This window comes from Callospermophilus lateralis, chromosome 5, assembly GCF_048772815.1.
Source record: "Callospermophilus lateralis isolate mCalLat2 chromosome 5, mCalLat2.hap1, whole genome shotgun sequence".
Classification (NCBI taxonomy): domain Eukaryota; kingdom Metazoa; phylum Chordata; class Mammalia; order Rodentia; family Sciuridae; genus Callospermophilus; species Callospermophilus lateralis.
This window is the reverse complement of record NC_135309.1, coordinates 48,773,944-48,791,891: the sequence shown is the minus strand read 5'-3', so window position 1 is coordinate 48,791,891 and position 17,948 is coordinate 48,773,944. Positions and strand designations below refer to the sequence as shown.

General features: G+C 35.9%; 1 protein-coding gene across 1 annotated transcript; it reads left to right on the top strand.

Moving 5' to 3' along the window:
- The first annotated feature begins 4,145 nt into the window (after window positions 1-4,145).
- Window positions 4,146-15,429, top strand: Tmed7 (transmembrane p24 trafficking protein 7). The gene is made up of 3 exons (XM_076856659.1): window positions 4,146-4,622; window positions 9,073-9,318; window positions 12,402-15,429. The coding sequence occupies exons 1-3, from the start codon at window positions 4,428-4,430 to the stop codon at window positions 12,636-12,638; spliced, it is 678 nt and encodes a 225-aa protein (XP_076712774.1). The 5' UTR covers window positions 4,146-4,427; the 3' UTR covers window positions 12,639-15,429.
- The last annotated feature ends 2,519 nt before the right edge of the window (window positions 15,430-17,948 follow it).

Below are 17,948 nucleotides of genomic sequence, written 5' to 3'. Positions count from 1 at the left end.
ATTGTCTTTCCTGAAACCCCTGGAACCATCATAGAATAATCATGGACTAGCCTGTTGGAGAAGGAACGACTCCTACAAGAATCTGAGTCCAACTGTACCCAAGAAAGATCATCTTAAAGCAGCCTATAGCTAGCTCTCCAGATCAGATATGAATGAGTACAGCCAAGTTCAGCAATGCACCTGCTCAACACTCAATTGACCACAGAGGATGAATGTGCTCAGCTGAAACCAGACCCACCCAGCTGTCCTATTAGTAGATGATAAATACAGTTGTCCTAAGTCACAAGTTTTGAGGTGTTTTTTTTTTCCCATAATAATGATTAACTGATGCATCCAATATATTAAATTTTCTTTCCTTTCTGTAAAAGCACATAGATCATATTCAAGCTTAATAAATAATTAGAAAGTATACATCTCTGTATCTGCCATATAGGTCAAGATAAATGGCACCACCAGCATGAAAGAGGCTGCCCACTATCCCTACTTTTTGTCATTTCTTACTAATTCCATCCATCCCATTCTCCTGACCATTGAGATAATCATACCCTTGCTTTTTTGTATACTTTCTCAACATATTAGGGAAAACAGGCCATTTAGCTTTATTGTCAGCCTTTCTCTGCATAATTTCTTTCTTGTCTAGTTTTCATATTTGTAAGATTCCCACATGTTGTCTTATGTAGCTATAATGTGTTCATTTTCATTGCTATTATGTCTTATTTTATAAATATATCCAAATTTATGGATGTTTGATGTATTTCCAGTTGGGACTCAGGTTAGTCAGTTTTCCATCACTATTGTGGTTTGGATCCAGAATGTCCGTGAAAAGGCTCATGTGTTGAAGGGTTAGTCTCCAGTTCAGCAATGTTCAGAAGTGACTGGATCATGAAGATGCTGACTTCATCAATGGATAAATACACTGATGAATTCATAACTCAGCAGGCCGCTATGAGGTAGGGCTCAGTTGGAGGAAGGTCACTGGAAGTAATGCCTCTGAAGGGTATGTTTTGCTCCTGGATGCTTTTTCTGTTCCTCTACGGCCATGAGATGAAAAGCTTTGTTCAGCCACACTCTCTGCCATGATGAACTGCCCACCTAGGCCCAGAAACAATGGAGCCAGCCAAATCTGAACTGAAACTCCTGAACTGTCAGTCAAAATAAATCTTACCTTTTCCAAGCTGATTTTCTCAGGTATTCTGTCACAGTGATGCAAACCCGGCTAACACGGTCACTGTAAGAAATATCTGAAATAATCAACTTATAAAAAGAAAAGTTTATTTTGGCTCAGTTTTGGAGGCTCCAGTCCATGATTGGTTAGTTCTGTTTCATTTAGGTCTTCAACAAGATAGTACAGCACAGTAGTAGTACATAGAAGAACAAAACTGCTCATGTGATGGCCAGGGGAAAAAGAAGAAAGAGGAAGAGGAAGGGTCTGGGCTCACACAACTGCTTTGAGAGCATTCCCTTGATGACCTAAAGACCACCCAGTATGCCCTATCTCTTAGTTTCCACTATCTCCCAAAAGTGCCACACTAGCATATTTTACAATATGCATTTTGGGGGGACACTTCCAATCCAAAATAGCAGGACTATTACAAGGCCTTGGCTCTGTTCTTGTATACGTGTCCTGGTATACCTATGCATGAGTTTCTCTAAGGCAGTGATTCTCACATTTTTCAGTCTCAGTACCTTAAAAATAAAAAAAAAGAAAAGTTTTAAAATTAATACATTTAAAATGAAAAACTTATTGAGTTCTGAGACATTTAAATTAAGTATTTATTGGATAATTCATGTAAAATAACATCCAATTCATTACATATTACATTTATTTCCTGAATATCTCATAACAAATAATCACAAACTTGATGGCTTAAAACAACAGAAACTTATTCATTCACAGTTGTGGAGGCCAAAACTCCAAAATTACAGTATAACCAGTGTTGGTTCCTTCTGGAAGTTCTGAAGGACAAGCTGTTTCAAACCTCTTTCCTAACTCCTGATGGCTGTGGACAATCTTTGGTATTCCTGACTTACACACACATCATAACTTTGTCTTCATGTGGCATTCTTCCCAAGCGTTTCTGTGTATCTTAAGTCTCCCTCTTTTCTTGTGTAAGAACACCAGTTATTAAATTCAAGGATCACCCTAAATCCACAAAAATCTCATCTAGAAATTTTTAATTTAACTACATCTGCAAAAATCCTATTTCTAAATAAGGTCACATTCACAGAAATAGTGGTTAGGATGTATGTTTTTTGCAGGACACAGTTCAAACCATTACAGATATTTACACCAATAACATATTTAAAAATGAAGTATAGCTATATTTGCCAAATAAAAGTTTAATGAGAAGAGAGACATTACTTTATATATTTATAAGTCTCTTGCATCTAGATTCATAGAAGATAGGTGCTTATCTCTTTTTACATTCACTCTAACACGTTGTTTCAGCTGACACATGTAATAAAAAATCCAGCCTCACACAGATAATTATAGACCCTCTGAAAGGGTTTGAGACGCTCCAAGGGTATTCAGAAGATACTTCGAGAAACACTGCTCTAAAGTATACACTCTAAAATATATGTAAAGTAGAATTTCCATGTGTGTTTTCTCTCTCTCTCTCAAATATGTGTATATGTGTATGTGTGTACACACACATATATATTTTATACTTATTAGATAACGCCATACTGCATTCCAAAATGATTGTACCAATTTACTGTTCCACTAGCAGCACAGAGAGATTTTTTTGCTCTATATGCTTAATGATAGCTGGTAGTGCTATACTTGAAAATTTTTGCCTTTTTAGGGATATGTGACCTATATCACATTACTGTTTTAATCTTATTCATTCTGTTTTGCTAGTTCCTTTGTATCACCATTTTATGTAGGAAAAAAACTGAGATCTTTTAAAAAAGCAAGGTTACTTGCTCAAGGTCACAGTTAGTAAACAGAACCCACATTTGCTATTTCAAATTCAGTCTTATTTCCACTCCCCAACACGTTTAATGCTTCTGTTACTGGCCTGGTTCTCAAGAAGGTCTGTTTGCCCAAATTGCCTCCCAGCAGCTAAGGACTTTGACTTCAGGTATATTCTACTTCTTTCCCCCACCGTAGAGAATATGGGTGCCCCAGACCAAAAAGCAGCCCAACTTCATTGACTTTTCAACTTCCCAACCCTCACTTCCCTGCCTGACTCCAATCTATCTACTGCTATTTCCTCCTCATAAAATCTTCTACTCAAACCTCTCATGACTGGAGCCCACAGTGGTCATTTATTTAAATAATAATTATACCTAATTCGTGTAAAATGCATGGAAAATGTATAATTCACTGTTAAGAAACAGCACAAGTTAGCTACAATTATTAACATTACCTTCTATTAATTTATAAGCACTCCAACACAAACCAGTGGTATAATCATGTCACTTTACTCAACTTTTTTGATCCTTAAGGTCCTTATCAGAAATATATCCTTAATAACTAACTAGTTTGGATTATTTGAAAAGTGGAATGTGCTTGATGATAGGTATGCTCAATAAATGATTATTTTTATTTTTAAAAAGCTTATCTAATGCTTGCCATGTGCCAACCACTCTTTCAGGTGCTTTTTTCAAATAATGAAATCTTATAATAATCCTCTATAGTAGATACTATCATTATTCTCATTTAACAGATGTAAAGACTGAGGCAGAGTGTTTAAGCAACCGGCCCAAGGTTAGATGGCCAGGAGGTAGAGAGCAAGAATTAGAACCCTCGCAGTCTGCAGTCTTTGCCAGGCTACGTCCTTAAAACATTAATTATTACTTATAGGAAAACTCTGCAAATTGCAAAGCGCTCTACTACCAGCCTCAGAGCTTCACTCGGAGCTTCCCTGACACTCAAAACCCAGCAGCACATAATTACTTGCTTCCTGAAAGTTGAGTGGTACCCCGACCGGCACCTCCAACGCAATGGGCGGCCCCACCCCCTCTCTTGGCCCCGCCCCACCCGTTTACTACGATGGTCCCGCCCCTCGTCCCGAATTGCGGCGAAGGCACCGCGGACGCCTCCCGGGCTTCCACGTACACACTCCAGTGCCTTTCCTCCGTTGAGAACACATCCGGGTCGCTGGAGCAGGTGCCTTAGGCCCCGCCCCTTCCCTTCAAGTCCTTACTCCTACTTCCGGCCATCTCAGGCCTTTTCCGCTGTTTCTCTGAAGGCTTTCTCCTTACTCTCCGGGTGGTTCTTTGACCGTGGCCCAGCCCCTTCGCGCCTCTCTTCCGAATCCGGCGGCTTGCTGTCACCCCACACCTCCCTGATACTCGAGACGGCTCTTGCGTGCGTCCTCTCAGGGCGCCTCGGACTGAGGCCTGCCGCGCGCGGTGACTCCGCGCAGACCTGACCCCGCGTCTTAGCGCAGCTCCGTCGAGGCCGCCGCCGTCTCGGGATGCCACGGCCGGGGTCTGCGCAACTCTGGGCGGCTGCCGCGGGCCGTTGGGGCTGCTGGCTTCTCGCGCTGCTACTGCTGCTGGTTACGGGGCCCGGCGGCGCCTCCGAAATTACCTTCGAGCTGCCGGACAATGCCAAGCAGTGCTTCTACGAGGACATAGCACAGGGCACCAAGTGCACCCTCGAGTTCCAGGTACCACGGGCCTGAGAGGCCCCGCGCCCCAGCTCGCCGCGGCTCCTGGGTCGCGACTGTAACCTGCAGGGGTGCCTCCCTCCTGTCCGCATTTCTCCGTTCTTTGGCTAGTTCAAGAATCACCTCTAGGTAGCTGATGCAGGGCATTTGGCTTTCCTTTTCTAAACCTTGGACAGGAGACATTTAAGACCGGATATTAAGATATGTGAATTCCAGAAATGCTTCCGCTAGCTGTGACTTTTTTTGCCCATTCTTCTGTGTCCTTCATTTTAAAGCCTATTGAACTTTCTTTCTTAAAAGATTTCCTTAAAAAAAAAAAAAAAAGCAATACCTGCTCTAAAATGCCCGATGTCAATCGCCCACTCTAATATACACCACCACTTTAATCGGATTTGAGGTACTGCCAGTATTTATTTTATTGTTTTTCAGTTTTTCCGGTGATATTAGGACTCTTGGTTAATGCAGTTCTCTCATTGTAAGAACTCCATTAGAAGCATCCGCAAAAGGTGTAGAAAAAAATGGTAATAAATGAGAGGCCCCTTCTCATCTTTGGGATTGTGTTAAAAAAAAAAAAAAAAGGAACTTTAGTCAACAGAATGTGATGTCTTTAGTTAGTAGAACTATCTAATGTTTCAGTTTTCACTCATAGACTCATTTAGCATTTTAGCTGCTATTGAGGGTTAAGTCCTGGTGATACAGAAATGACTTAGGATTGCTGCCATCATTTTTTCATTCCCCTCTCATCCTACCCTTTTTAATTAGTACCTGCCTATTCACAAACCTGGTTTTTGGTGTTGGTGGTGTTGTGGTGGTGGTGGTGGTGGTGGTACTGGGGATTGAACCCAGTGGCACTCTATTCCTGAGCTACATCCCACTCCTTTTTTATTTTTTATTTTGAGACAGGGTCTTGCTAAGTTTCCCAAGCTGTGGCCTGGAACTTGGCGATTTTCCTGCTTCAGCCTTGCAAATTGGAATTACAGGCTTGTGCCTCTGTGCCCCGTTTAGCGTATTTTAAGAGCAGGAAATAAGGAATATGTGATCTAGTCTTTGGAATCATGGAAGGCTCCTTTAGAAAATAATTTTAATGGTGAACTTTAAAGAATGAGTTGTAAATACTTTGATAAGAGAGATGGAAATAACTTATGATAGGAGTGAACCTAGAGAATTTGAGAACCACAGAGAGGTCATTATGGTCAGGAATAAAGAGCCAGAGGAAGGGAGTTCAGCAGGGGCCTGAACATGTGGAGTCTTGCTGGTCATGTTGGGTTTTTTAGTTTTACTTAGCAATATGAGATGCCATCAGAGGGTTTTAAGTAGTTCAGTGATGTTGAGGTAGGATAGAGGAGTGAAAATATGATCAACATAGGATGCATGGATTATAACTTAAGTAAGGTAGAAAGGGTGGGTAAGGTGTTTCAGAGAAGACCTGTAAGGCTAATGAGGAGACTGTGATGTCCAGGCAAGAACTCATAGTGGCTTAGATTAGAGTGGTAGCAGTGGGGAAGGAGTAAAATGAAAGGACTGGAGATAATGTAATAATAGGTAAAATCAGTAGGACTTGGTAATGATTTGGCTATAGTGCTTGAGGGAGAAGAGGCTAAGGATAACTCTTAGGCTTACTTCACTTTATGGATTAAGACCAGGAGACGAAAAAGAAGATAGCAGGAATTGTACTATAAGTGTAAGCTAAAATTTCCTTTATTTTGAATTTAATAAACAGTTCTTGAATGCATATATGTATAGATGTTGTCTATATGTTGAGGATGCTATAAGAGCTAACAAATTAGCATTGTTATGTGTATATAGTATGCCAAGTGTTAAGGTGTATTTGTTAATTCTCAAGAAATCTTTTTTTTTTTTTTTTTTTTGGAGGAGTTACCAGGAATTGAACTCCGGGGCACTCAACCACTGAGCCACATCCCAGGCCTAGTTTGTATTTTATTTAGAGACAAGGTGTCACTGAGTTGCTTAGTGCCTCACTAAATTGCTGAGGCTGGCTTTGTTTTGGGGTTTTTTGTTTGTTTGTTTTGTGGTGCTGGGGATTGAACCCAGGGCCTTGTGCATGCAAGGCAAGCACTCTACCAACTGAGCTATATCCCCAGCCTCCCCTGAGGCTGGCTTTGAACTCATGATCCTCCTGTCTCAGCCTCCTGAGCTGCTGGGATTACAGGTGTGTGCCACCACATCCAGCAGGAAATCTTGATGTGAAATAGAGTTTTTATTTTTGTTTTATTGGTGAGACTCAGGCATAGATTGGATAAGACCCAAAGTCACCAAACTTAAAAGCAACAGAATCAATTGTACAATCCCAAGTTAAACTTTTAACTATTTTATTATATTACCTCACAAAGACAAGAGTTACTTTTTTTAATATTTTATTTATTTTTTAGTTTTTGGCGGACACATCATCTTTGTTTGTATGTGGTGCTGAGGATCCAACCCGGGCCACATGCATGCCAGGCGAGTGCGCTACCGCTTGAGCCACATGCCCAGCCCCGATAAGAGTTACTTGGACCTCAAAGAGCTTTCATAGACAATTAGAGTTATATAAATGCAAAAATAAAAGTGTGGCAGAGAGCAGAAGGAACATTAAGGGAAATTTAATTGAGGAGCTGATGTTTAACTAAGTCTACAGGGATAAATAGAATTTAAAAGCTCTAGGCAGATGTATTTCTGAGAGTTCTAGCAGGCCTGAAATTAGCCTGAACTCTTACACTAAAATTTGTATGCGGTACTGCAATATATAGTTTTACTTTGTAAATGTGGGTCTCAGGGCTTTGTGGGTGATTTGTATCAGTTTGTCAACATTTTTTATTTTTTCATATCAACAAGATAGATGATTTGCACTGGGTTTCTTTGAGGACTGCCCCCTCCCCTGCCAAAGGCTATTATTGAGACTGTTTGCTTAGTAAGAATATGCCTGCCTATGTAACAGAGTATTTAAAAACCCAGCCTACATTCTATATTGGGTTCCCTGGCTCTGAGGTATTGTTTGCACTTTAGAATAGTTCCTGATCTGAGAGAGATCTTGACTACAGACCTCACAGGGGGAAGAAAAGGAGCCCACACCTGATCTCTCCAGACAGCCTTTGGCAATGATGTTTTGTATTGTACTCTCTACCTGTAGTAAACTGTCTATTTGTAAGCATTGTCATTTGGGATCCTAGAAGTATTCTTGAGTAAACAAGTGTTGTTGAAATGCCACTGTCAGTGCAGATGTGAAGCAAAAGTTCAGAGAACTTCTGGTAGTCTGGTATTTTAGGAACACAGAACGAGCAAGGTTATGAACAAAAGAGATGCCAAGGCTACAGGAGGAACAGGAGAATGTTACACCATTAAACAGGTTTGGATTTTTGGTAGGCCATGTGAATTGTCAAAAGGTTTTTAAATGAGTAAGTACTAAGTGCAAGGACAACATAGCCCCTGCTACATTACAGCCCAAAATGGGAGTAAGGCCAAAGCAAAAAACCCAGAGTTAGGAGAAGAGATTAGATTGTGAGAAGACCTTTTAGGAAATTATAACAACAGCGTATTGTGGTTAGGAATGGGACAAATTTGAAAGAGGCAGTAAGATCAAGAAATTTCTGTCATTGTTTGGACAGGTAGGAACACTTAAGTTTGGGATGATCTGCAGTTCCAATCATAGGTGACCAGAGAGGTTTAAAAGGGTACTATTAACTGAAATAGGATTATTTGTTTAAAGTGTGATGAAAGAAAGGTAGAATAATGATCAGTTTTGATACTATACAGTTTTTATGTATGTATTTGATTACTCAAAATACAGTGATTGAGGATGAATAATTGATTATATCAAAATGAAGTCATTATTTTTGCCTGGAGAAAAGATTATTGACTTTTTTGGGGCGGGATAAATGCCCAGTTGATGAGACACTTTTTTAACCTCAAAACATTTCATATGTATGTTAATATTTACATATTTTTACAATTCCCTAAGTACATAATTATCAAATGATCCTGTAACATAGTTCAATTAGTTGTCATCTCTTTTCAGTGATGAAAGGTCACATAGAGATCTTTCTTTGAAGTCCAAATTTGACCTCTTTGTTGTAAGGATGTAGAATGTAAATATTATGTTAACCAGGAGAGTTGAAGCTTAAAAATAACAAGCTTGTTCACCTAGGCTCATGGTAGTTAGGAACTCTCAAACCTAATGCCTCTTCCTCATCACTTCTTTCTAAATTAAGTGATATGTTCGACTCATATTTACTAGCACAGTTGTCTGAGTAGTTTAAAGGGCAATTTCTATAAAGCTTTAATTTAATTGAAATCTCCTTTCAAGTTTCATTCACTGATGAAAATTAAAAACTGTAAAATTGTCTTTGACAGTGAAAGTCCTTTGCCCATACATAACCTTATTGCCATCTTAACAGGAAACCTGGCTAATTTCTCAAGCTTATGAGTTGCAGTGATTTTTTTCTCTCTCTCATAGGTGATTACTGGCGGTCATTATGATGTAGATTGTCGATTAGAAGATCCTGATGGTAAAGTGTTATACAAAGAGATGAAGAAACAGTATGATAGTTTCACCTTTACAGCTTCCAAAAATGGAACATATAAGTTTTGCTTCAGCAATGAATTTTCTACTTTCACACATAAAACCGTATATTTTGATTTTCAAGTTGGAGAAGACCCACCTTTGTTTCCTAGTGAGAACCGAGTCAGTGCTCTTACCCAGGTAAATTAAAAGTTAGCAAAATGATGTTGATATGTTTAAAAGAAAGAAGTAAATTGTAACTTAATGTCATGCATGAATTCATTGGTGAACATAGAATTTTGACATTTTAACACAATCTTTGAAACTTAATTCTTAAGGTAGATTAGTCATTTCACAGACAACTTCTGAGATAAAAGGAGGAAAGGTTTATATTAGCTCCCTGTTTCAGAGATTTCTCTCCATGGTTGCTGGCTGTACTATTTTTGGGGGGGAGGGGGCATGTGGAGAGACAGAATATCATAACTGGGAGCACTTGGCAAAGCAAAGCTGGTTACTTCATGGCAGCTAGGAAGCAAAGTGAAAAAGGGTAAGGGACCTAGGTTCCAATATCTCCTTCAAAGGCATGCCCCGGTGACCTAACTTCCTCCCACTAAGCCCCTGTCTCCTAAAAGTTCCATCACCTCCCAGTAGCACCACAGACTGGCAATCAAGCGTTTAGCCCATGGACTTTTGGGGAATATTTAAGATCTAAACCATTACAGTCACTAAGATAGAAACATCAATAGTAAAAGAAACTTAGGAAGGCTACTCAGTGTTCTGATGCATTTTCTGTATATGTGACTACCTTGGTAGGTTGGTGTAATAGGAAGCAAAATGATGCCTAAATTAATATGTAAATATACCACACAGTAGTCTATATCATACTTACTCAAAATAAATTTGCTATAACTTAAGGTAAAATGTTGAAGATTAATTATAAAACATCTAATAATAGTTATTTTATTTTATTTTTTAAAAAGGTTAATAATAGAAAGATAGTGAAAGAAATTTAAAGCCAGTGAGTATAGGCTGGGGATGTGGCTCAAGCGGTAGCGTGCTCGTCTGGCATGCATGTGGCCCGGGTTCAATCCTCAGCACCACATACCAACAAAGATGTTGTGTCTGCCGATAACTAAAAAAATAAAGCCAGTGAGTAGATATTCCTTGGTGATGAGAAGTTTTATTTCCAGTTCAAATACAGTATAAGCTTAGATTATATCTAAAAGGAAACTTAATAAGTTATCAGAAGAAATTATTTGCCACGTATTTGTTAAACTCCGCGTTTAGAAATTCTATTGAGTCTCTTGCTAACGTCCAGGTGATAGAGGCAGTTAGAAAAATGTATAAATTTTTATATGTGCTTTAATTCATAAACCTAGTGTAAGCATTAACAAGATACATTCAAATGCTCTTATTTTTATAAAGTTCTTTTTAGGATTCTGTGTGAAAGGCACTTTGCTTAGTAAACTGATTTTTCCCTTGGAATTATTGTTTATAGCTTAACCTATATCTAGTTTTTAGTGAATTTTAACTTACATAAGAAAGTAACTATTCTATAAACTTAAGCGGGTAAATAGGAAATGAGTGACAGTAAAGCAGTTTAGCCTCCTTTATTCGTATCACATTTTTAATCTTTGTCTCATTTTTCTACTTTCAAAAAGCTAGTAAATTTCATATAGTAGGGTTACTCATATAGCAATTATTTATACTTTAAAATTGAGAAAAATCTCAGCTAATAAGTGGAGAATAAATGAATGAATTTCACTTTCACCATTTGTTATTCATTAATAATACAATAGATCTGGAATAGGCAAGCACTGCTAAAATCATAAGATGAAAGGCTGATAAGAAACGTCATGGATGGATTGAACTGATATCACTTAAATCTAATGGTCATTCTCCAGTGGAGAAAAAACAACATGTACATTGTGATCATGTGCTATAAGAAGTATACAACATTATGAGGAGTTCCCTGCTCAGAACATTACATCTAAATTCCATCAAATCCAACTCCACCTGTAAATTTTCAGTAATTACAGAAGATAAGAGAACATCATGGGAATGCAATCAGCAGAATCCAGGAAGTGGGAAATACCATAGGTCCTCCACCCAGTTTCTTCAACAAATAGATAACAAAGGAAACAAATAGATAACAAGGGAAAAGAAACTAAAAGTTAAAGAAACTTTAAAAACTTACCAGCCAAATGTCTGTCGGTGTTGACCTTATTTGAACTCCAATTTGAAAATAACTTTGAGATATTAGAGGAAATTTGAAAGCAAATTTGCATTTATTGACTTGCTAGAACTATTTTTAATTATGTGTAATGTCATTGGAGTAATTTTTGAGAGTTTTTTTTTAAGTGTTATCTTTTAGAACTGAAGTGTAAAAATATTTTTAGCTACAATGATAAAATATCTGGGATTTGCTTAAATTCTCTCATTTTGAGAATTCATAGAAAGCAAAGAAATGCTAGAAGCACCTCTTTCTCTGTCCTTAGAGATTACTTGTTTTAGAACAGTTTTGGTAATTTTTTATTCCTAGGGAGCTCAACAGAACAAGAACAACAAAAACATATGAGTATTCTAATAGATAAATCCAATTTGTCAACATTATACTTTCTCACATTTTTAAAGCACCTTTAATTGAATTTTTTATAATTATTCCTTTCATACTTTCATTGGTAGAACTTTATTAAATGTTTAAATTACTTTCTCATCTCTGCATACCTTAATTAGAATTAAGGCAAATTCAGATTTTTTTTAAATTCTTAATACATGGTTTGTGAAATAAAATAGTAATAAAGTATTGTTTCATCACTGGATTAAAGTTTTAAGCAATAAAGGAAATATTAAACCCTGGTATAAAAAAAATTAGACACAAATATTTTAAATAACTTTGATGAACTCAATCCATTTTTATGCTATTCTTCCTAATTCTTTGAAGAATTTTAGCTTGGAAGTCTATAGCTACCAACCTTAGCTGGTAAGTATTTCTGGTTGTTAACTTAGTATTCAGTCTACCACCTTACTAACACCACACCTGTGTTAGGGATAGACAACTGCTTCATAGTATCTCTAGGCTTACAGTTGGTTGTTGGGGGAATGAGTAGAAGGGTTACATTGCCAGGACAGCTGAGGTAAAAGTGAATGAAAGAGTGAGTGCTAGTTTATGAGATTGTTAATATAATGAGGAATTGAGATCAAATTGAAAGTTAAGATGAATATGCTAGATATGGAGTGTATAGAAAGTACTAAATATACTAACTGAAAATATTTCTCTTTAGATGGAGTCTGCCTGTGTTTCCATTCATGAAGCTCTCAAGTCTGTCATTGACTATCAGACTCATTTCCGATTGAGAGAAGCTCAAGGCCGAAGTCGAGCAGAAGATCTAAATACAAGAGTGGCCTATTGGTCAGTAGGGGAAGCCCTCATTCTTCTGGTGGTTAGCATAGGGCAGGTATTTCTTCTGAAAAGCTTTTTCTCAGATAAAAGAACCACCACAACTCGTGTTGGATCATAACTACTTTTTAAGAATTGATGCACCATTGCCACTGTAATATTGCTGTCCTCTAATTTTAGGTACTGAAGAACTTAATATTGGCAACATTTTAAAATTTTACTCATGCAATTGTTGGGAGAGATGTACAATGCATATCCCCAAACTGTGGAAAGGACACCTTTTTTAATTTGTAAAGATGGAAAAACTTTGGAACTTACTTTGGGCTATTCATGTTAAATACTCAACACCAATGACCTACTTTTTTTTTTCTTGGTTGTTTGTATCTACTCTTCACACACTAAACTTTGGTATTTTGATTCCTTTTAGCCATTTAAAAATACTTTTCTTATAGGTAGTTGATATTTTAAAAACCTTAAATTTAATCTCTACATATGTTATGGAGGGAGAAAACTGCCTTTAAATTGTTTATAGTGAATAAAGTTGTTTTTAAGAAAACCAAATGTGATTAACTGTAGCCCAAGCCCTATTCTGCACTGCTTAATTTTATGGGGGAAAAAATCTACCATAGAAATGTTAGTTAACATTAATACAATTTTTAATTGATATATCATGGTATAATTTATTTCTCACTAGCTTGTAAAAATATCAGATTTTTGTTTTGGGGTTTATTCTGTGATTTATAACTAGCTCTATATATGGTTTTCTTTTTTTATATAAAGGTATTCTTACACTGCAAACAGTGGTTTCTATACCAAAATAGAGTTTATACAGACTTTAAAAATGAGAATGTTGTAATGGTAGAATAATTTGAGACACTACAGTGGGGGCAAATGAAACAGGAAAGTTTGTAGTGCGTTATCTGCACTCATTACATTTCCAGTGCTTTTACTAAGAAAAAAGTTTAATTGACTAGTACCTACCCTTTTGTGGCTTTAATGTCTTCAAGTCATTTCCAGCTTAAATTGACAATTGTAATTTAGTATCACATAAGTGCCATATATTTTATCCTCATAGGTGTGATGCACTGAGAAGTTAGTTTTTTTTTTTTTTTTTTTCCTATCTTTGCTTTCATTTTTGTCTTAAACATTTTGTTTCTATAATCTCTGGTTAGCAACCCTAAAATGATTTAAAAATTGAGAATGCTATGTGTGTGTTCTGTTTAATAATTTTTATTGATCTTCATTTAATGAGAAATAGCTCATTCTTTACAATATAGGTTTTAGACTGTTTGTATCTTATAACATGTATGGATTAAGCTAATTGAAATAAAGACTTTTTTCCAAAATATTTCAGAATAGAATTCAAGACAATGCAAAATTGTGTAGCTATTTAAGGATTTTCTGGTGTTTAAAAAACAAAAATTGCAATTGTTTTTCTTCTGTTCCTCCCTTTTTCACCTAAAGTGATAACTACTAAACAAGACTGTCATATTGTAGACTTTGATATGTGATACCATAGAACATTGATTGAATAACAGTTCTAGTCACTTAACCATTACTGACTAGATGCTAACTCTTAATTCTAAGATGACTTAAAATGCATATATATATATACACACACACATGAATACTTATATATGTATATAAGTATATATATATATACATACACTTCTGCATGTAAGAACAAAATGAATTCAAGTTATCATGCTTACTAATATCAGATGTCACAGTGTAGCAAGGGGTGAACATGTTTTCAACCCTTTAATATTCTTAAAGACCAAGTAGGTATTCCTTAAACAAAATTTATCAATGAATTAAGAAGAGAAGTTTTGCAGATTTATTTTTATTCAGGTTCTTATGTCAAAGTTGTCCTTCAGCTTTATAAGCATCCCTTCATGTTTAGATATGGAAGTTTTGAGCACTAATGTTAATGTGATTGATAAGTATGGATATATATAAAATGACATTTTCTGGTTGCCCATGGACTCTAATGGCTTTGATACTTACACCATAATTAAACAGAGTCAGGTATAGATCTTGCCAAGTTTGGCATAGATAGTGCACTCATTTAACCTGTGCCTCTCCGAACTTCATGATATCAGACTATTATCACCATTTTTGATGGAACTATTGAGATACATTAAAGTTTTTGAAATCGCCCCTGTTGTGTTGTTGAAAATAGTTGAGTCTTAGTCTAATCTCTCTATAACTGGCTAAATTTTGACAGCTATCTAATTAACTGGGTATGTAAATATAAATTTAAAAAAATACATATCCAAGACATAAATGCTAAATAACATTTTATTTTCTTCCTCCTACTACATAGTCTGCAGCTCATTTTTTTTTCTTTAATTCTTTCATAATTTGTTGCAGCAGTTTGAATTTCCCAAATATTTATGTTTGGGCATATGACTCAGAATACATATTTGAATATGATAGTTGTATATATTTTTAAAGTAGAATAAATAATGGGAAGCAACTTGATACACAGGTTTATACTAAAATTTCAACTGAGTGAAGATACATTTTAAAATGTTACTTTATTCTGTACATTCTTTTTTCTATTAAAGAAACATGGTTTTTGGTTTACAGCTTTCATCTGGGCTTGATGATAATCAGCTTTGAAAATACAATGGATTGAAAAGCAGTTTTATTCTTTGAAAGATTTCATTGAAATGTCTGTACTATCTGTTTCCTTTTGGTTTGTAAACGTATATAGCATTTATAGTTGAATAGGACAAAGCGGACCCTATGAATTTTGTTTTCAAAAATTAAATTAATATATAAATAATTAAAGCGGTTTTTCATTTACTTTTAAAAAGAAAAAAAATAATTTCTCTAAGTTAACAGATGTTGTTTCCACGGAATTGCACTCATCGTTTTCTCATAGAATAAAAGAATCTTTCAGCAAACTGACTTCACTTGTTTCTGTCAGGATTTAAATCTTTCTAAAGCTCCTTATAAACACACACTTTGGAGTAGTTCTGTAACAAGAGTAATCATTTATTTGGTATTTCATTAAGCTCTCTGAGGGACTAACCAAGAAAGACAGTTAAAGAAGCACATTGCCTCATTTTGTGTCTACTCTTTGCATTTCTTATTGAAAGTCTATATGGGTGAAAGACACAGGCCATCATTTTCTCTGAAAGACTCTTAAATTTTTAAGTAAATTAAGTTGTATGACATCCAGGAGCATTGATTATGTTTTTCCCCCTTTTCCTTCACAATGCAACCAGGTGAAAACATCTGGTTCCTAGGCACAGCTCTGCAAAAATAGCAAGGAAATGATAGTAAATATAAGTTAACATTTGTTGAATGCTTACCCTAGGCTAGGTGCTACACTAAGTGTTTTACTTACTTATACATTTCCTTTTTGCACTAATCTTATGAATTAGTATATCAGGAATCTGAGACATAGAGGTTACAAAATCTCATATAACTCAGATATTAGCAGAGTCTGAAATGAACCTTAGGTCATTAGTCAGTCTCCAGAGCCCTTCTTTCTCAGCCCCTATACAGGATTGCCTAAATACCAATAAGAATGAATATATTTATTAAACATATAGGATGGATGTCTCACATACACAAGCACTGTGTAACTATCTGAGTAACTATCTTTCTCATCGGTCCAATTCTAAATCTTCAGTTATGTTCTTAATGTGGCATCTATTTATATGGTTCTTTTTTTTTTTAATATTTATTTTTTAGTTTTCGGCGGACACAACATCTTTGTTTGTATGTGGTGCTAAGGATCGAACCCAAGCCGCACGCATGCTGGGCGAGCGCGCTACCGCTTGAGCCACATCCCCAGCCCCATATTTATATGGTTCTTAACCTGTGACACTAATATGAAAGTGTTTGGATGTTTATCACCAACATAATAGTCTGCTAGAAGTTTAAAAAATGAAGATAGTCTGACCTTTAGGAACATAACTTGGTTATGTTAGATTAGCTATGTGAACAACTAATATAACTGAAGTATTAGAGCAGAATGGACTTTAGGGGTCTGAGGTATTTCAAAGCTTCTATAGGAAGAAGAGAATAGATAGATCAAAAGACTTATTCTTTAATGAGTTTAACTTCACATTCCACAAGGGACACCAATCGTTGTGTGGCTATGCCAGTCAATGAGCTGTTTAATTTCTTATTTATTCATGGAGTATTATCCAGTTCCTGTTACTACAGATTGGAAAGCTTATTAACAACAATGGAGGTGATGTTTGATCTCTTAAGTAACTTCATCTTGGAATCCATATTCTGGAGGAAAATACAAGGATGTTATTCTGTGTTTCAGTCCACATTTTTCTACCCACAAGATACTATCATTAGGAATCAATTTTTTTTCTTTTTTCTTTTTTCTTTTTTTTTCTTTTTTGTAGTGCTGGGGATTGAACTAAGAGCCTTGTGCATGCAAGGCAAGCACTCTACCAACTGAGCTATATCCCCAGCCAGGAATCAAATTTCCTGCTGAGATCCAAATTTTTTAGAAGTAGCACTTGTCTGGTATAATCTGTTTTCAGTGCTGATAATTACTGGTGATCACTACTATTAAAAAAAAGAAAAAGCACCAACGTAAGAATTTGATAATGGGTTAGAGAATAAAATTTCACCATTCATTTTGGCATAGTTCAGCTCTTTATATAGATTTTTACAAACATTTTTAAATAAATTGATATTCTATATAACAAATTTTCAAACTTTTAGAACTTTGAAATCTGTCAATACATATACAATTTAAAGAGAAAATTATGAATTACATTCATATGCAATTATCAGGTTAAAAAATAAAATTTTATGAGTACCTTAGAAACCTGACTATGCTTTCCTGGTCACACCCCTGAATCTAGAAATAATCATTGTTCTTGTAATGAAAATAATTTCCTTATTTTTCTATGTATTTTTTTTGTCTGTTATGTATACTAGTTCTCACACCTTTTGTTAAAAAATTTCCAAACCATGACAAACTCTTGCAGAGGCAAGTTAGGTATTAGCAATGTCAGATTGTTCAGTGTTTCTTAATGCTTACTTCTTTACATACTTAACTTTTCATCAGCCTATAATGGTTCACTGATCAGTGTTGTCTAGACTGCACTTTTGAGTATGCTGATCAATATCTGCATTCCTTTAAAATGTTACATTCTATTTAATAAGTAGAATGTTACACATTTTGTGACTCTGAACATTGAGAGTCATCTGTTGTATTAGCTAACTTTGTCTTACTTGTGTACCTGAAACTAGGTGGGTTTTTTTATTATTTTTTAAATTAATTTTTATTGTAGGTTGTTCAAAACATTACATAGTTCTTGATATATCATATTTCACACTTTGATTCAAGTGGGATATGAACTCCCATTTTTACCCCATATACAGATTGCAGAATCACATCAGTTGCACAACCATTGATTTACATATTGCCATTCTGGTGTCTGTT